This window comes from Scardinius erythrophthalmus, assembly GCF_964197995.2.
Source record: "Scardinius erythrophthalmus genome assembly, chromosome: 1".
NCBI classification, from domain to species: domain Eukaryota; kingdom Metazoa; phylum Chordata; class Actinopteri; order Cypriniformes; family Leuciscidae; genus Scardinius; species Scardinius erythrophthalmus.
Window position 1 is genome coordinate 42,117,223 of NC_138221.1, and position 21,786 is coordinate 42,139,008.

General features: G+C 38.8%; 1 protein-coding gene across 1 annotated transcript in view; it reads right to left on the reverse strand.

Moving 5' to 3' along the window:
- Positions 1–18,578, reverse strand: part of itga3a (integrin, alpha 3a) — a 44,060-nt gene extending 25,482 nt beyond the window's left edge. The window contains 1 exon segment of the mRNA XM_081372206.1: positions 18,141–18,578. Coding sequence (XP_081228332.1) covers positions 18,141–18,331 — 191 coding nt within the window. The 5' untranslated portion in view covers positions 18,332–18,578.
- Positions 18,579–21,786: the final 3,208 nt, after the last annotated feature.

Below are 21,786 nucleotides of genomic sequence, written 5' to 3' on the forward strand. Positions count from 1 at the left end.
AAGAAAGAATGTCAGATTCTTCCTTGTCGCTGCATGTTCACCACAACAGAACCTTTTATGAACGCTGTTGCTTATCTCATGTCCAAAAAGGGTGTTTATTTAAAGTCTTAAAGGAGCGGATGCAACTGGTCTGTTTAATTCTAAGCGTCAGAGAGAGTGTGGAAAATAGTCATTAAAAACTAAATTATAAGAGGTTTTGGTGTAAGTGATAGTTCACCCAAAAACAAAAATTCTGTCATCATTTGCTCACCCTCATGTCACTCCAAACCTTAATGGCTTTCTTTCTTCTGTGTAATATAAAAGTAGATATTACGAGAAATGTCTCTGTGATCTTTTTTTTGTCCATTCAATGGAAGTCAAAGGTAAAGGCAAAACTGTTTGGTTACTAACAGTCTTCTTAATATCTTTTTTGATGTTTCGCAGAAGAAAGGAAGTCATACAGGTTTGGAATGACCTGAGAGTAAACAATGACAGAATTTTCATTTTCGGGAGAAATATTACTTTAACCCTTTCAAGGGGTCATATAATGCCATTTTTGTACAAGTTAATATGATTCTTTAGGGTCTAAATGAAAAGTTTGTAATATACTTTAATTAAAAATTCTCATTGGTATTGTGAGAAAACACTCATTTTACTTGGTCAAAAACAGCTGTTTTCAGCACGCCGTTTAAGTGCATGTGTCTTTAAATGATAATGAGCTTTGCTCACCCCGCCCCTCTGTTCTGTGGGGCATTTTGACACAACACGTGGAGTGTTGCCTTGACAACAGTTGAGGGTATATTTTGGAGAAAGAATGGCAGCGGGAGTCTCTGAGGACACATCTGTGCAACCGGAGTCGAACCCGGAACAAGATGACGGCCCCGAAGAAGTTCGACAATTAAGGCTCGAACAGAACAGAACACACATTTCAGTACAATCAACTTGTAAAAGTGCATGTACCATTATATAACCCCTTTAACATACTGGCTAGAAATCAGTCAAGCATTACCATTTAACCTAAACATATACTGGTCGTAAACAGTTCAAAGGTGACAGATTATTTTACTCCAATGTGTGATAAATGTCTAATTTCTAACACAAAACTACTGCAGAGAGGTTTCCTGCAGTTTGTACAGTGAATCATACCACCTTAAACAGATACCAGTCACTTGACATGGGTTTTACCACAACAATCATCTACAGATCTGGTGGTAAGCGGCACATACCTCAGAGGCAAGTGTATAAATCATAAGATAGTTGAGGAGACTGCATTCACTGGGGCTTCATTTAATCAAAGCTGCTCAGTTTGAGAGCATATGACTCAACCTGAATAGATTCATTTAATCTTTTTCACAGCATTAGTCTTCATTTTGCTTTTCTGTCAAGATGGAAACATCATTCGGCACTTTTGAACAGCAAATAACACAGAGATTACACTTTTATTGAATCTTTTGAAGATATATGACATCTGGAATTTTCCTTTAGAAGTTTAGAGGTTAGAACAAACATTTTAATGGGATGATACTTTTACATTTTAATATATGCCTCTTTTTGATTTAAATGAGATATTAAAAGTTTTTGGCTTGAGAAAAAACAGCTATGAGTCAGATCACAGGCAACACAACTTCCCACCTGCAGAAGGAGTGTCTGCTTCAGCGGTTTCACTGAATGAATTTCAGGGCCAGAGTTCACATGGTGTACCTTTGTTTAATGTGTGTGTCTTTAAATACACACACACAAAAGGACCCGTTCTAAAAACCTGACCTCTCAGTAAATAGTCCTTACAGAAAAAGTTCCCTTGCTAAAGTGGCCGTGCTCAGTGTTTGAGACTGTCTGAGTCAAACAAAGAAATTGATTAGGACAGAAAAACTTTCTGGCTGTGTTGCACACATTCAAGATCAGGCAGGTGAAATGCATGTCCCTAATCACCTTCATATAGCGATGAATGAATGTGAAAGCAATCAAAAATTGTCTGAACAAAGTAGTACAGTAAATGATATGTACAGTTCTAGAGAGCTCAGTACAAACAGAGATCAAAAGCAAAGACAATTATTTTACAAAAGATTTCTATTTCAAATAATTTCTGTTCTTTTTAACTTTCTATTCATCAAAGAATCCTGAAAAAAGGGTATCAAGGTTTCCACAAAAATGTTAGGCGGTACAACTAATAACAACATTGATAATAAATAAGAAATGCTTCTCGAGCAGCAAATCAGCATATTAGAATGATTTCTGAAAGATCATGTGACTGAAGACTGTAATGATGCTGGAAAATTAATCTTTGACATCAATAAAATATATTAAAATAGAAAAAAGTTTTTCAAATAGTAATAATATTTCACAATATTACTATTTTTACTGTATTTTTAATCAAATAAAGGCAGCCTTGGTCAGACTCAGCATAATAGACTTCTTTTATAGGCTAATTCAAAATTAAAGGAGAACTCCGGTCAATTTTAACATTGAGCTCATTTTTTTGTAAATTTGGAGTGCTGTCAGTACAGAGAACAAGGACAAAAATCGGTGTTGCCTACACCGTGTTATCCTCTTTTTAAAATTTGCACCCTGTTGACTTAAATGGGGCAAGTTTTAAACCTGCTTTTAGCCTCTTAACATACTTGATGTGTCATTACAAGTGCCCAGCCATTGTGAGTGATTTCAGTGAACACGGGTGAATCTGACTGCAGTAGATGTGAAAGATATGAATAAAAATGATGTTATTTCAGCCAGCGCACATACCTGTATTTACATCCTGTTTTCGGTCGAAGTCCACAGTAATCGATTGTCGAGTTCACGTGCGTAATCATAGGTAACTAAACCTATGCGCGTGAACTCGACAATCGACTACTATGGCCCAGAACATTCACAAGGTGACAAGTCTCATGCTTGACATTCCAGCTATTTCAGATTAATGAATAATATCTAATCCTAAAACCCATGATGCTCCACATGCACAGCAAATCATTCTCCCTCCCAGGCCTTCCAGCCCAGAGGCGAGACAAACCTACTCTACTTCAGCTGAAACTGTCATAAGTTGTACTTTCTAGACCACTCAATGGTTTAAAAGTAGTGGTTGAGAAAGTTTTCAGAATTCCTATCCTATTCAACTGATAACTTATAATATCATTTTATAACTTTAATACTCAGGGCCCTATTTTAACGATCTGAAACGCAAGTATCAAACACGAAACGCAAGTAACTTTGTGGGCGGATCTCGGCCAAATCTAAAAGGGGTTGGTCTGAAGTAGCCCCATTACTCATAGGTGCGGTTTGGGCGTAACGTGATATAAACCAATCACAGCGTCATCTCACATTCCCTTTAAAAGCTGGCGCGCTTTTTCCATGGCGGATTGCTGTAACGGCGGATTTGCCAGGCGCATGCCAGGAGCGGTTCACAGCCGAGGAGACCGACGTTCTCGTCAGGGCCGTAAAACACAGAGAAGTGACGTTGTATGGGGATGGGAGAAACCCACCCAAATTAGCTTCGGTTAAACAGGCGTATAATAATTTGGGTAAATGTGTAAGCTAGATTTATGCCTATTTTTTCACATTTTCATGGACACCACAATGATTTCCCTCATGTGGAATATTTTTCCTAGTAATTATGTATGTTTTGCAAAAATGTCAACAGCTGCGTCTATGTGTAGTTTAGTTTAGTTTAGTTTATTTTTTTATATAGCACATTTCTACTGCCTCAAGTGCAGCCCAAAGTGCTGTACAATTCCATCAATAAAACCAAACAAAGAGAATACAAAACATAACAACATAAAATTAATATATTTAGGTCTCTCCTGGGTCGGAATTAAATGCCAAACTATACATAGTTCCCACATGACGTCACAACATACGGGCATTTGCCGACCCGGCGCCATTTCTGAGGGCAGAACACAACATTCTTACAATGCAGACCATGAGAAGAAGCAGCTGAAACGGAAATTTTGTGATTAAAAAGTAAAAATGGTCATCCCCTGCTGGGTCAATGGATGTTCCAATCGTGCCGGAGGTTCAGTTAAAATAGTTTTTTAGCATTTGCCAACCCGGCGCCATTTCTGTGGGCAGAACAATAGTAGAAGAAGCTGAAGCGAGTTAATTTCGTGATAAAAAGTGAAAATGGTGATCTCCTGCTGGGTGAATGGATGTTTAAATCGTGTCGGAGGTTCAGTTAAATTTGGATTTTACAGTATACCCGTCATTAGACTTCATGAATGTGAGAAGACTAAGCTTTTGTCAGAACAACGACGGAGGTTATGGCTGGCGAGGATAAACAGGAAAGAAACTCCCTCAAAACACGCAAGAATTTGTTGTTTTTTATTGCAAGTGTACACAAATATAAGTTAACACTTTGCAGTTTGAATTATGTCCTGTATGAACAAAATGACGAGATATTAAAAACATACAAAAACAACATTGTTTCCACTGTTCGATCGCGCCCGTGACTCTCTCACACACACACACACATTCCAGCATGGCAATCTCAGATTATGTCCCTAAAGAACCCGCGTATAAAGTAGTTCCGCATTAACTTACATTAATTAATTGGCACGCGAGTTTTATTTATTTTCATACGTTATATTCATATTCATGCACATATTTCCAGGCTCGGAATTGCTCACATGTATTAAAACTCCTAGCCAATACCAGATAATGGCACACATGATAATACTGTATCTAAGGCAAAGCTGCATAATCAGTGCTCAGTGCTTCCTTTGTTAGCGCATACGGATCCACACCATTTATGACTGAAATTTTCGCATTGTACCTCTCTCTGTCTTGTGTTAATAGAGTCTCTTTATAATCTCTGTCACTTTGTCTCTTCATGATTTTCGTAACATTATAAATGCAAAGAAATATTCGAAATTTGCTTGTAAAACTCATAGACAGTATGGTAAAACAATGTAAACACAGCAGCTTTTGCCCTCAAAGATGGCGCCTCCGGGGAGGTCACGTGACATTAATCGGCCTGTGGGAACTATGTATAAAAGTGCTTCTTTAAAGCCGTTTTAAAAGAATGCAACGTGGGGATGGAGCGGATGGCAAGAGGTAAGGAATTCCATGACCTAGGACCGGCTATCGAAAAGGCTCGATCACCTTTTCGCTTGAGTCGGGACCGCGGTACCCGGAGCAATAATTTATCTGCCGATCTCAGATTCTTTACTGGCTGGTGCAAAATAATAAGATCAGATAGATAGGAGGGTGCGAGATCATTTAAAATTTTAAAAATGAATATTAAAGTCTTGAAATCGATCCGAAATCTGATAGGTAGCCATTGAAGGGATGTTAGAATTGGGGTGATTCTATCACTCTTTCTCGTATTGGTCAATAGTCTGGCAGCGGCATTTTGAACCAGCTGCAATCGGTTCAGCAATGACTGAGATCTAGATAGTATAAAAGCATGGATGAGTGTCTCCAAATCCCTCGATGAGAGCATAGGTTTCATTTTCGCTATCAGTCTTAAGTAGTAGAAACTACTTTTAACCACAGCACTCACTTGTTTTGTAAAATTTAATTAAATGTATGGCCTAAGATGAGAGAAGCAAAGTGCATGCGCGTTGTGCACACGCTACATTATGTCCAAGCATGCGCCCTTAAAATAGCATCTGAACGCGACACTGAAAACGCGCCACTGACTTTAGATTATTAGGTTTTTCCTGGTTTGTGGCAGAATTGTTTTCTGGAACTGGAAAATAGCACCAGGGAACGTTTGAACACACGTTGTTTACCTCCAGTCTTTGTGCTAGCAGTGGGTACGTCAGACAGAGTTACGGCACGCACGGAGATGAAGTATGGACTTATCTAACTCTGGGGGATACGGTGAATAAGCTAAAATCCCAAAAAGTCGGCATGTTCCTTTAATGTGGGGACACATTTCAAGTGAGAGCAAGGTTACATTGTGTTACCTTGTTAATACATTGTTACAATTTTGCGTGTGTGAACATCATGGCAATGTACAACACAAAGTACCTCACGCGGGAAACACTTAACGCAACGCATAAATGCGCATAACTAGCGTAAATCAAGCAAGCTAGCATAGGCCACAAAGTGTTGGCGAAATAACACATTAGCAGACCAGAGGGAATAATATGGATTTTTTTTTTTTTTTTTAACTTCTTGGACAAAATAAATTCAAGCACTTTCTAGGACCTGTATGTTTATTTTCAAATACTTTCCAGGGCCTTGGCTTTTTTTTTTCCCAGATTCACAAACTTTCAAGGATTTCAAGGACCCGTGGGAACCCTGAAACAACATTAGCAATAATTTAACACATTGCCAAGTTTTGCTATGTAAAAGAGCACTAAATACCAATTCAGGCAAAGCTTTTAAATATCTGTTCAAGTGAGTTTTATCTATTTCAATTCATAGTATGCATATGTGTTTAGAGTTAGACAGATTACAGACTTTCTGACACCTACAGCTGTGAACCGGATAACCACAGCTGCTAATGAAAGAAGTGCCAGACAACCTAAAACAGACAGGAAACCACACAGGAAATTCACAGCACAATACAGCAGCATATGTTTGGCAAATTTAGAACTTTCAGGAAAAGTTGCCGTGTGCAGCAGTTTTCAATGGGGCACATTGAACACTTTGATTGCAGATACAAGAATTGAATAATTATACAACAGTTTGTTTTGCGGCCGTCTAATCTGAATGGCCAAGCAGTGCATCAGTGTGCACCAAAGGTGAGCAAACTGGAAATGACCTAATAGTTCTAAGAAATGTGACATCTTAGATAGTCTTGTCTATACTCCATTTAGCCAAGGCTGCAAAACCAACACCATTACAAATATGGTAGAACGATCACTTCTACTTCTCATTATACCAGATAACTTAGAAGAACTCAATGTTGCAAGTGCAACAAAAACTATTTATTCTCTCTTTTCCAGCACTTTAGACATGGTTGCTCTTTTGACCTTAAAGAAGATTAAGTAAAATAGTCAGACGCCATGGTAAAACTAGCACACTCGAGCCCTCATGAGCAGCCGGAAAACAAAGGAAGGAGCAGCTGGAAGGAAACAAAACTATAAGTATTTCACATTTCGTGGAAGGAAAGTGTTACTGCATACAGAAAGGCCTTAAAAACTGCTAGATCTGCTTACGTTTCATACAGTGGCTAAATTAATGATTCAACTTCAGACATTTCCAAACAGCACAGCAGTAATGACATTAATTTCTTTACTTGCAAGATTGATTGATTCATTGATTGATATACAGATAAAAAAATCACATTTCTATAATTCACATATGTTAAAGGATTGTTAGGCTGCATCAATTAGGTCAACCGGAACCGGGAACACTTCCCATAACACCAAATGTACTTGACGAATGGCATCTACGCTAATATTAACGAGGTTACCGTAGCCAGCCGGATCCGGGCCGTATACAGATCAGATGGTGGACCTGCACCTAGACACAAGCACAACGCAACCCAGAAAGTCAGCAGAGACCGTGTCTACTAGAAAATCCCCTGTGAAGGCCTCGTCGACACAACAACCATATGAACAGATCCTCAGCAAAGACCACAAGAACCAGACAGGTCCTCGGCACAGACCCTATGGCCAGCTTCGGCTCGATGAATCTGATCTTCAAGCAAAAGGAACTGGATGAATATTTGAATGCTATCCCGATCTGCATTCTGACTTGTGATGCAGCCTGAATCATAATCACACCGTGTTCATTCGTTGACCAGAGAAGAACTTAGTTGGGGACACTTAATATTCAACAATATTATTGATCTGACTGTACTGACACTGTTATGAGAACTGAACCGATCTGGCCAATGACATATTTTTTTTCTTTGTGCATAATTGCTTTAAAGATTAAATGAATTAAATTATTAATTGGTGATCTTTACAACGAAACTGAAACAACACTGAACTGACTTCTGCTGAACAACAGCCGAAATGCATTACTTTCATTACTTGACAGTACTGTTAAATATAGGCTAAGTTCTGTTTGCCATCAATTATTTTCTATATCTGAATTCATGATATAGCAAGTAATATTTTTTACTTGCTATATCCTCACAAAACAAGAACACTGACAAAAAAACTATGATGGGACAGGAACGAGACAGAACTGCAATAGAGGAACTGGGTCAGATAATGGAGAGAAACAATGTTACTTCCTCAACACCATGCACATACGTGTCTACTAGAAAATCCCCTGTGAAGGCCTCGTCGACACAACAACCATATGAACAGATCCTCAGCAAAGACCAGTTGCCTTTGGCTTGCTCAGTTGGGGATACTTAATTTAATTAATCAATCAACAATACTATTGATCAGCATTACCAAACGTGGACGTTTTACACTAGAAACAAACACTGATGTACTATTTTATTTAATACTGTGAAGCTGCTTTGATACAATCTGTATTGTGAAAAGCGCTATATAAATAAAGTTGACTTGACTTGACATACATATACATATACATATACATACACATATATATATACATACACATATACATATTATATATATATATATATATATATATATATATATATATACAGTGAGGAAAATAAGTATTTGAACACCCTGCTATTTTGCAAGTTCTCCCACTTAGAAATCATGGAGGGGTCTGAAATTGTCATCGTAGGTGCGTCCACTGTGAGAGACATAATCTAAAAAAAAAAATCCAGAAATCACAATGTATGATTTTTTAACTATTTATTTGTACGATACAGCTGCAAATAAGTATTTGAACACCTGAGAAAATCAATGTTAAAGGGGTCATATAATGCCATTTTTGTACAAGCTAATATGATTCTTTAGGGTCTAAATTAAAAGTTTGTAATATACTTTAATTGTATTGTATTACAATTGTATTGTAAGAAAACACTAATTTTACCTGGTCAAAAACAGCTCTGTTTTCAGCACGCCGTTTCAGTGCATGGGTCTTTAAATGATAATGAGCTTTGCTCACCCCGCCCCTCTGTTTTGTGCGTACACCGTTTCTAACACAATAACCACGTGTTGTTCATTATAAACGTGGGATTATGAATTATATTGAGAATGTCGTACATAGAAAACATGCCGTAATGTACCCTGAGTGTAAACCTTAGACGCATTCATCGTGAAGCGTGCAGCAAGGTTTGCAAATTTCGCAAAGATTAATATAAATACTAATATAAAGGTTAATAAAACATTACACTCACATCTTCTGGAGGTTCAGCAGGAACACGTTGGTACCGATCCGTTTTTTCTCGTTTGTAAAGCTGTCTGGTGTGAAATGATTCGCGCAAACATGAAAGCACAGACGATCGTGGGGAATCCCCGTGAGGGAATCCCCGCGTCAATCCTTTGGGCATATTGCTTCAAAAACAAAACTCAGTCACTGCATCTTCAACGGCTCGGATTTAGGAACATCCAAATGACTGCTGTGGTCCTTATTACATCTAAGAACTGAACACCACAATCGCTTAGACGCCATTCTGCTCCAGCATATCCACAATGGCGGACTACTATGACGACAGCTGTCAGAGCTCGCTCAGGGCGGGTCTTGTGTTGAAACACGGCTGTCAATCACAATCGCGGGAGGGGCGTACGATCTTATGACGTCACAATATCGAACGGCTTGATTTCAGAGAGGGTCAAACATATAAGGAGATTAAAACAAAACCACTGGATGGATTTTTATCATGATAGGATGGTTGTGTACAGGCACTGCCAACAGACATTTCAGTGCAATCAACTTGTAAAAGTGCATGTACCATTATATGACCCCTTTAATATTTGGTACAGTAGCCTTTGTTTGCAACTACAGAGGTCAAACGTTTCCTGCAGTTTTTAACCAGGTTTGCACACACTGCAGGAGGGATTTTGGCCCACTCCTCCACACAGATCTTCTCTAGATCAGTCAGGTTTCTGGGCTGTCGCTGAGAAACATGGAGTTTGAGCTCCCTCCAAAGATTCTCTATAGGGTTTAGGTCTGGAGACTGGCTAGGCCACACCAGAACCTTGATATGCTTCTTACAGAGCCACTCCTTGGTTATCCTGGCTGTGTGCTTCGGGTCATTGTCATGTTAGAAGACCCAGCCTCGACCCATCTTCAATGCTCTAACTGAGGGAAGGAGGTTGTTCCCCAAAATCTCGCAATACATGGCCCCGGTCATCCTCTCCTTAATACAGTGCAGTCGCCCTGTCCCATGTGCAGAAAAACACCCCCAAAGCATGATGCTACCACCCCCATGCTTCACAGTAGGGATGGTGTTTTTGGGATGGTACTCATCATTCTTCTTCCTCCAAACACGTTTAGTGGAATTATGACCAAAAAGTTCTATCTGACCACATGACTTTCTCCCATGACTCCTCTGGATCATCCAAATTGTCATTGGCAAACTTAAGACGGGTCTTGACATGTGCTGGGAACCTTCCGTGCCATGCATGATTTCAAACCAAGACGTCTTAGTGTATTACCAACAGTAACCTTGGAAACGGTGGTCCCAGCTCTTTTCAGGTCATTGACCAGCTCCTCCCGTGTAGTTCTGGGCTGATTTCTCACCTTTCTTAGGATCATTGAGACCCCACGAGGTGAGATCTTGCATGGAGCCCCAGTCCGAGGGAGATTGACAGTCATGTTTAGCTTCTTCCATTTTCTAATGATTGCTCCAACAGTGGACCTTTTTTCACCAAGCTGCTTGGCAATTTCCCCGTAGCCCTTTCCAGCATTGTGGAGGTGTACAATTTTGTCTCTAGTGTCTTTGGACAGCTCTTTGGTCTTGGCCATGTTAGTAGTTGGATTCTTACTGATTGTATGGGGTGGACAGGTGTCTTTATGCAGCTAATGACCTCAAACAGGTGCATCTAATTTAGGATAATAAATGGAGTGGAGGTGTACATTTTAAAGGCAGACTAACAGGTCTTTGAGGGTCAGAATTCTAGCTGATAGACAGGTGTTCAAATACTTATTTGCAGCTGTATCATACAAATAAATAGTTAAAAAATCATATATTGTGATTTCTGGATTTTTTTTTTTAGATTATGTCTCTCACAGTGGACATGCACCTACGATGACAATTTCAGACCCCTCCATGATTTCCAAGTGGGAGAACTTGCAAAATAGCAGGGTGTTCAAATACTTATTTTCCTCACTGTATATATATATATGTATATATATATATATATATATATATATATATATATATATATATATATATATATATATATACATACATACATATATTATATATATATATATATATATAATAGCCATTGATCAACCCTGCACTCTTGAACAACTATATCAAGCCATTTTCAAAGTCATCCTGGGAGACTAACAGATTAAACAAAGAAAGCAGATGCACTTTACCATTTACCCACAGCGACCTTGCTATGCATCTTCTGACAGGATCGAGTCATCCATCATTCGCACAACTGAGGTCCATCTATAGGCTGAACTAGGGGTGTCCATGGTTAACCGATTAACCGTTAAAAATTGCGTAACCGAGTGAAACATTTTGCTCGGTTAAAGGGTTACTTCACCTCTGGGAAGATAAATGTGTATTTAAAATAGGTCATTTAAGTAGAAGAAATGTGAAGAATTTTTTGAATTTGGAGCTTTCTAGACTGAGAAAAGCCAGAAAATGTATTTTTGGCTTATGTGGATGAAAGACAACAACTCCCAGAATGCACTTGCTTCGCTGCCTTAGGAGGCCACGCCTACCGGTAAGAGTGTACAGTTGAAAACAACAACAAGGCTAGCTAGTCTACGTGATGAGTTTGCCAGGGATTTACAGATCGGCCAAAATGTCCGGGATTCGGCTTTTGCGTTCTACAGTCGCCATTCATTCATCATGTTTACTGTGGCGAGCAGGACGAGGCTGACGGCCGCGGGAGAACGGCGCGAGGCCGGTGGCGTCATTACTGAGACGCGCCGGGTCTTGTATCTCTCACGGAGGAGCAGGAATTTTCTTAGCAATGGTAAAACGCACATCAACCGATCACTTGTTTAGCGTTCATGTAAACACTACATTCAGATTCACCAATCGGAATGAATTCAGTTAGATTGTAACAAAAGGTGTGCATGTAAACAATGAATGGCGACCGCAGAAAGCAAAAGCTGAATCCCGGACATTTTGAACGATCTCGCCCGCCGGACAAGTCCGGGAAAAGGAGGAGGTAACCCCTACTTACTCAGCTTTCTCCTACTATTCAGCTTTCTCCACAGAACAAGAGCCTGCTAGCTTAGCTTCCAAAGAAAGACGGCTGACACTGTGTGTACATTCTGTGAGTGAGATCCCTCTATGGGCGGGCTGAAAACATGCGGAACAACGCCATCTACTGGCTGTAGTCTTTAGCCTCTGGCCAGAAAATCCTCCGATGACGCAAAATGACGATTCTTGCGTCATCGGAGGATTTTTTCCAGACAAAAAATACATAAATCTCTTGTCTCAGGGGGATATGAGGGTGGAAAGCATGGTAATTCGAAAATACTACAGGTTTTCTACTAATACAAAGCTTAATGCTAAATCCTGAATTATCCCTTTAAGTGGCGTCAATGGCGTGAATTTAGTTGTAATACATTTTTGCACCACCAGAGACCGCTAGACCAGTTTTCTAATATAAAGCGGGCAAAGAAAGCGCGCGTCCGAGAGTGAAGGCTGTGCGCGAGCCAGAAACAAACATAGTATCCGCGCCACTGATCGCAGCACAATAATATCTGTCTGCAGAGCCACAGCTTTACCCCAGCAGTTTTACCCCGCGCACCCGCAGTTTCATCACAACAGTTTTACCCGCAGAGTCCGTTTACCGTTACATTAACCCATACAATTTGTATTATGCATTTTCTAAACATGTACTTGCTAATCAAACACTTTATATGAACAAACTATTAATCTATAAAACACAATCGGTCTTCCGACCTTTTACTATTGTGTTGATATGCGCGAGGGAGAGAGAGCGCTCGTGTTGTTTGAAGGCGGTGAGTGCGTCACGTGCTGCGTTCCAGTCCACTTTTAGACACGCACTTGCGAACTTCCCTAAGCACTTCCCCTCGGGGGAATCCCTGCCGCCATTTTGAAGTGCGTTCCACTTCGTGAAGTGGACGAGGGAAGTTTATATGGACAGACCCTCGTTCCCTCGATTTTGACCGAGGGAGCGAGTCTGGTTCAAATGTACACTTCAGGCACCTATATGTCCCACAATGCAACACGATTGTGACGTCACCGCATATCTCGTCTAATCACCACCACACAAACAACTCTATGATATATTAATTATAATTTTTTTTAAATTTAAAACAACCCAAACACACCTATAAACATTTGGATGCTGCATTAAACAAATTCTTAAAGGGAAAAAAATGTAAATAATAAATCAACTCCACAGCTGATTCCAAGTGATCAAGGGCTTAGGACGTTCCAGTTCAGCCCATTGCAGTTTCCGCCAGTAGTGGGCACTCGCAATGACGTACATCCGAGTGAACGAGACGAAGGGAAGTTAGCAAGTGAAGGGCATGACAATTTTGGACTGGAACGCAGCCACGGCCCTGTCCACTGATCTAAATAATTAGTTGTTACGACGACTTATTTGTTCCCTCGTTTTAATAAATCGTGGACACGTTGAACTAATTCCCTCCCTCATTTTGATTTAACGAATTACAACGTGGCCAAAAACAATTTGATACTATTAATTAGTGAATGCTAAAGACCTATTTTTTTGTGAATTGGTGAATATTCAGGTGAATTGTTTCATGGCCACGAATTAATAATAATTATTAAACTGTTTTTCTTACATGTGAAGATAGCTCTTCAGTGAAGGCCGACTATTCTCGTACAGCTTTTTATTCCTTTTTTTTGTGAATTGGTGAATATTCAGTTGAATTGTTTCGTGGCCACGAATTATTAATACCTCAGCACGTTTTACAAGACCCTTCTCGATCGCAGCGGCAACGAGCACTTTGATCACTTCATTTAAAAAACAAAACAAAACATTTCAGTGCTAGATCACCTAAAAAAAAACGAACGAAATGAATGCTCTGCTATTTAACTGGAGATGTTTTGTTTATTTGTATTGGTATTCGTGCCGCGAGATGTTTCAAAAGTGGTGGGGACAATATAGTGGTGGAGACATGTCCCACCCGCAAATTACGCCTATCTCGGGGTTGCGGCGCGCAACCGCTAAGGGCCTCGGTTAACGGTTAATGAAAAACTTGAAAACGTGCAGCCCTAGGCTGAACAACTGCAGCAAATGCTTAAAGGGTACATAACATGCACAGTTTCACCTAATCTCATGTTAATCTTGAGTACCTATAGAGTAGTAGTGCATCCTTAATATCTCCAAAAAGTGTTTAGTTTTATTATAATTTTAAAAGAAAAAACAGCTTTCCGATTCTCTCCGGGAAAAGCCGAGGTCCTGGAGGCGGAGCTATAGAGTAGTGCTTGATTTCCAGCAAAAGACAGAAATCTGATCCAGTTGTACTTACATGACTGGGGTCTTTTATCACTGGGACCGCTCCACGTTTTAATAGCAAACGATTTGCAAATCCAGCGTCGACCTGGGCCTTGTTAATAAAACATTCGTCACTGAAATGACCAGAACACACAACCGGACTTCCTACACTCCGTTGCTGCCCCGGAAAAACAAACTGCATCCACTGTTCCTGTAACACTGGGTTCTTTGGAAAGCTGAACACGGTAAGCTTTCCCTCACATCCAAATACACACTTTTTTGGAGACATTCTTGAACAAATCCTATGCAGCGCGGGCGCCGATGATTTCCTGTTGAAGCGCGTTGATGTGCGCGGTCTCGCTCTCCTCTGGTCGACGTGTGCGCGGGCGCGCTTTTCCGAGAGAAATGCTCATATAAGGAGTTCCACTCTCATCTACGTCATTAGATCCACGATCGAAAAAAAACCAGCCGAAACTTGCACCAACCCGGAAGTAAGATTTTCGGCACAGAAATTCTCCGTTATTCGTCCAATATATATATATATATATATATATATATTTTATGTTTAGCATGAGAATCCATCTCTTTAACAGTGTAAACAACTCTGAATACATGAAACACCATTGTACCCCCCCTTTAAAGCTTACATGGTAGCTTTAAGCATTTGCTGCAGTTGTTCATCCTGCAGCTGGACCTCAGTCGTGCGAATTTCAGCTTGTGGTTTCCCAGAGAACTTAAACATGATGAGTTGTGGTCTGTGGTCATGAAGAACTGCACTGAACTTTCAGCACACAGGCAGTGCTAAAGAAGCAGTTCTGCTGCTCTAGCTAAAGCCGCTGTCTGCTACATGAAGGAAACAGGTAATTAGCCTATGAGAGTGCATGACACAAATGACCTAAGATCAGGCCACAGGAAGACAGAACACACAGGACGTCCTTGTGTGTCACTGAGCCAGTCCTTTATGTGTTCGACAAGATGATGAATGTCTAGCCAGTCCAATTAATATCATCGCGACTATCTCGGTTCTCAAATTGTCCTTTGTCAGTGCAGATAAGATCAGGAGGACCTCTGAACAGTTTATGCGTACATAAATCATAAACCGGGACAGGGAAGTATCTTCTCAATATGTGAAAGCAAACTCCTCCAAATTACGAATTAAAATCCTAACCCTTAGTACAAAAAGACAGATGTTTCCACAACAATTTAAGAGCTTTCTTCTCAATTTTAAATTAGCTCCAACCCTTGAAAGATGCAGGGTAGCAGATAAATGCAGTGCTCTTCCTTTGAGGTTCAATGACAAGCAATCAGGAAGTCACCAGACAATTTATTTAGCAACACAGACAGCTTCACATTAGCTTGGGATGACTCCTCTAGGACAATGACAAGGGCAGAGGCAAACACTGAATCTGTTTCTCGGAGAAACTCGGTTTCTCCTTTGTTTGAACATTAGTCGCACTACATATGACAAACAGCAAACATTTACACCACACTGCTTTTGAGAGTAAAACATTCATAGACCCCGGAGGGAAATGAGCCATCACTACTCTCTTGTGGGATAGTTTCTTACATCTGTTAACAATGAAAAGACATGTCATATGATTTATTTAGTCTGCTTTACTTCATTCTATGTACGTTGTGTGTCCTACTTGCAGTCAAATCAAATCATTATAAAATTAAATCAGACGATTTGATTATCTCTATTGTGCTTGCAGAAATCACACCCATATAACATGAGACACATTTTAAGATTGGATAGGTTTCATTTTGTATATTGCTTTAGGCCTTTATATATAAGAGTCTTTAATGTGTTGTGGTTTTCAACATGTTTATCCTTGTGGCTCCTTCATATAACTGATGACTAAATTGAAAAGTCAGGGTATTCTGTTATAACACCATATATCTGTCAGCAAGTAACATGCTTCAGAAATACCTCTGTTTAAAATAAAAAGCCACAAAGCGCCAAAGTATTTTCCCTGAGCCACAAATTGTTATTTTGCTCTGTTATGGTCACATTTATTGTTTATATGCTCAAATGCTCTTTCGTTTAAATTTTTTTCAATTGGGCTGTATAAGGGCATTATATCCATTCGTAAAAACAGCCTGCATGTGTGAGTCAATTCAGTAACACGGCTGGCTTTCGACTGTGGAATTATTATTTCCTGGGGATATGAAAAAGCAGCATTGAGTGCAAACCAGCACTTACTCGCATTTTCTGCAAAGGTGGTGTTTTTCTACTCCTCCCACCGAGCATATTTATCAAAAATGTTATGTCACACTATAAAATTATTTTATAGCTGTTAGACTGCAGATAATATGATATTGTTGTTGAGTTCAGTCTTCTTGCATGCTAACTCACTGGAAGGCTCCGTACTAGATATTGCCTTAAGAGGCTGGCAATACAGGTCTCACAGCACTCATAAGCTCCCATTCATTTAGAGAGAATCATAAATAAGTGAATTACAAAGCTAAATCTACTGCTTCAGTCATCAGCAAATGGGTCTCAGAGGAACTTACCGACAACTGTAAATGATCAGCTGGTTAGATATTTGACTACAGCAGGGGGTTATTGGTCAATGTGTACAACTCAGAAGGCCTTAACTAACATCTTATTTGGTTTATTTTCATTTATTCAGTTATTATGCGCATTTCACAGATGTTATTCCTGACCTTTTGGCCAGCAGTATCCATCAGGACTTTCATTCATCACTACATTTCAGTATCAAATCTCAAACTAAATATTTAAGCTACAGTTTTTTAGAACAAAGAAGGCGAAGTTTGTTGTAGCAACCATAACGGCTATAAAACATTAGACAAGCAGGTGCATGACCTGCCCAGCCTCTGCAAGTGTGTCTCATATCCTCTTGTGAAATGGACCTTTCGTGTTAATCATTTACCTCAGTTAATCGAGTTAATTCAATGGCACAAAAACTTAAACAAGAAGATGACCAAAGCATTCAGACATGCACAATGTCACACATAACATTTTCATGATTTCATCTTCATATCATCAAGCCAGAACAGAAAAGAATGTAGTTTGCACAATAAGATGCAATTGTTACATTAAGGATCTATTTTTAATTACATTTTTAATTTTAATTACACCACCAATATTGTTTTACTTAAACCCATAAAACATTATTAAAATGACTTTTAAAGGAATAGTTCACCCAAAAATAAAAATTGTCATCGTTTACTCACTCTCAAGTTATTCCAAACCTGTATGCATTTCTTTCTTCTGCTGAACACAAAAGATATTTTGAAGAATTTGGTTTACCCAATAGTTGATGGACCCCACTGTCTTCCGTAGAATGGAAAAAAAAAATACTGTGGGTCCATCAACTGTTTAGTTTCCGACATTCTTCAAAATATCCTCTTTCGTGTTCTGCAGAAGAAAGAAATTGCACACAGGTTTGGAACAACTTGAGGGTGAGTAAAATATGACAGAATTTTCAATAGTGGGTGAACTATTCCTTTAATAGTGGGTGAACTATTCCTTTAATTCAAAAATGGAAAATATGATCATCGTATAAAACAAATCATACATTCAGGTAACGTTTCGTATAAATCGCATTTGAAATGTATTCGTGCATAACTAAATAAATCTGTGAAAAATAGGCGTGATTGACCTACATAAAAATAACTTAATAAAACAACGTTAATGCAGAGATCAAACGCTCAACAGGTGCACATCCGTGAGAAGATCTTGTTCTTCTTATGACATTTGACACATGAGGTCAGGTAATTTACATTGAAATAATATAGGCTACTTACAGGTGTCTCTTCTCTCCTACGACCTGCTCGTGAAGTGCAACAGAAAGTCCAAACAAACTGCCTGCGTTCCCCTCTTTGACGACTGCATACTTCACATCCAAATTAAACGTTTGACAGCAACGAGCGGCGCTCAACACGAAAACCAAGACAACCGTGTTTTTACTGAGCCCGTGCCAGTAAAATACATTCATTTTTTCTAATAGTCTCTGCGAAGTTTTTGTTGAGCGAGACAGAAACAGAGAGCGGAGAAAGATGAGTCTATCAGGGTCTGAACAGGAGCGGATTTGTCAGACGCTGTGAACTTATTGTTCATATTCGTCATTCTTCCGGGATGTTGAAAACGTGCTGGAGGGCATTGAAATAATATAGAGCGCGCGGCCGCGGACACCTTGATAGAGGACGAGCTTGCACGTGCTAGACTACACTCACAGTTGCAATCTGTTGTAATCAGAGGTGGACAGTAACAAAGTACATTTACTTGAGTACTGTACTTAAGTACACCTTTTGAGTATCTGTACTTTACTTGAGTATTATTTTTTCTGAAAACTTTTTACTTTAACTTCACTACATTTGAAAGACAAATATCTTACTTTTTACTCCACTACAATTTTATCAAGGTCCTTGAGTAGAAAGTAACATCAGTCAGTGGATGATTTTGGTTGCAGGGGTTGCATTTTGGTTGAAAATGAACGTCGGGTGGACGTCAGAACCCGACTGATGTTGGTTTCTGACATCAACCCCGATTTTCATTTTCAACCACAATATAATGTCTGTCCAATGTTGGAGATCAATGTCAATCTGACATTGGTTTCTGACATAAACCTGATTTTCATTTTCAACGTTGGGTTTGGTTTTCTAAATGCGAATTTTGTCACTTTTTTGGAGCACACTTGCTTATAGATAACAGTAAGGCAAACATATTTATACTAAAAGCCAAAAAACTTTAAATAGGGCAATATTTGAGGGAACAGCCATTTGGGTGTCTGAAACCATTGTGGACGTTATTGAGGGACTTATTCAATCTCACATTCAATCCCACTACTGGAACTATGTTCTAGAAATAAATGTGATATTGATATAAGTGCAGGCATAGCAGAGGCATAAGGTACTGTAAGTATTACACACAACAATGCAACAATAATAAAACAATGCATTGACATTTACTTTTTACTTTTGATACTTAAGTACTTTTAAAAACGAGTACTTCTCTACTTTTACTTAAGTAAAAATAGGTATTTACAACTTTTACTTGTAACGGAGTAATATTTGACCAGTAGTATCTGTACTTTCACTCAAGTAAGGAAGTTGTGTACTTCGTCCACCTCTGGTTGTAATGTCTAGAAAGGAGCTTTAGAAAACTTTTTTATATAGCCTAGTCCCCTGTGGGACGCTCTCCTAAAATATATCATACATTTCAACAGACTTTGTACATGTTTTACTTTATAATACTGTAAAGACAGACAACATGCTGTTTTTGAAACATATTGATAAATAGCCTATAAATAGCAAAACCAAAATAAATTATTAATCTTTTTACTGAAAAAAAATTGATAGGAAACATATTCATGTTCTATGTTTTTACGAATTTTTTTTTTTTTTGAAAATATCTGCACTGCAAAGACGAAGCGAAACCATTTTTAATAGGCCTACTGCAGATATTGTTCATTTTAATGTTAAAAACTAGTGCTGACAATAGAATAAAATAATAGTGATTCATCTTATGATTTCCATTTTTAGAAAGCAGAATGAAACAATAAAAATGTGAATTTACAGTCAATGTTCAAAATATTTTACACTTTTTCCCAAATTTTCCACTGATTCTGAAATACTAATGGAACTTATAGACTATCTCTCAAAAGTTAAATTGGACATAGTCACCACATTCACATCATTATTATTTAAAATACTAGTGCGAAGTGCCCGTGCAAAATCAGTTTTTGTGTGTGTTTTTAGTGATTGTTGGTTAGGTGTGTTTGAGTGCTCATTGTTACAATTACACAGCAAAAGTTCAGTGACATTTTTATTTGTGCATGGTTCGAAACAAATATTGATACTGACATAATGACATACAATATGGAAAACTGAACTACACGATTGAGGGAGCAGGCTACACAGTGAACTCTGAGAAAACGCTATGCTATAGGCTACTACAAATGATGGCATTAAAAGAGACTGTGAACGCATTGAATAGGTTATGTTTAGTCGGTGAATAGCAGACTACTATTACACAGTAGCGATAACGTTATAAGCACACCAGAATAAAATATAATATTCAGAAATAAACAGTGTAGCTGACTTACAGATTCAGTTACCACCCACAAACGCGACAATTCAGGGAGCAGGCTACACAGTGAACTCCGAAAAAACTCTACGCTTGAGCAAACAGTTTGTGAATAGGCTACTACAGGGTTCTCAAGTCTCACGCATTGGCCGTGAGACACACGCAATTCAACCAGTTCACACGCTCACACGCCACATTGTGTATTTCTAACGCTGAAAAGGCAATGCCAACCAAGTTGTCCTGCAAGCTTTATAATATAACGTTGTATACGAGACGCGGGCACACAAAGTGAAGTTTCCTGCCGCCAGCATGTATCTCGGCCAGATTGCATTCGTTAATAGGCAACATAGATGCGCGAACACATAGATATTATATGATGATGTCTATGCGCGAAAGTTGACGGAAGATTCTCGGCCACCGTACGTTCGTTACTAGGTAACCAACAACGTCGCGCGAAAACACGTCGTGAATGATGGAGAAGGTAAGTTGGTTGGAAGAAAGCTCGTCTAACATTTTTAGACTAGAACATTTAATATATAGCCCATCGTATACATTATTATTGATGCAGTCAAAAACTCTACAACTAACGTACTTTGCAACCAGGCCAGAAGATTTGGCTCAGTTTGGCTAGCTTACGTTATCTGAAACTAAGGGAAATGTTAGTGGGTATGGGAAGGAATGAAGATGTATTTCTTCATTTTATTTTAAATTAATTAAAATTGATTTATTTTATTTTAAATTATATATTAGGCCTATACTGTATTAATAGTCTTTCTAGTTACATTAAGGCTACATGTATTAAAGCAGAGTGCTCTGGGTAATATTTTATATCCTGTCAAAACATACATTAATCATTGCCATTGCATTTGTATTTTTCAAACACTTACAACACAAAACACATTTCATAAGCGTGTGTACACACACCCCTTAACAATACTGTAATATGTCATTTGTTCACAATGTCCCACCACACAATAATCATTATACCATTTCAACTAGACACATTCAAAATGCAAAAATATTTGTTTTTCCAAACTGTTTGGAGCAATTTGTTATATTTTTGTATAACTTATTTGTAATTTTGAAATATAACATTAAAGAGTATATTTGATGTGATGAATTGCTATGTCATTTATCAGATTTACCAATTGTTATGATTTCAATTTGTGCTGGTTAATTATGAACAATGGGTAAAATTGGGGGGTGGGAACATGTGGGGGCGGGGCTCCATTATGGCTCCTCCCCCAACCGCATGTGATCTCACTCCAAGCTTTTGATCAAACTTGAGAACCCTGCTACTACAAATGATGGCTGTGAATAAAATATAATATCCAGAAGTAAACAGTGTAGCTGACTTAATGTTTA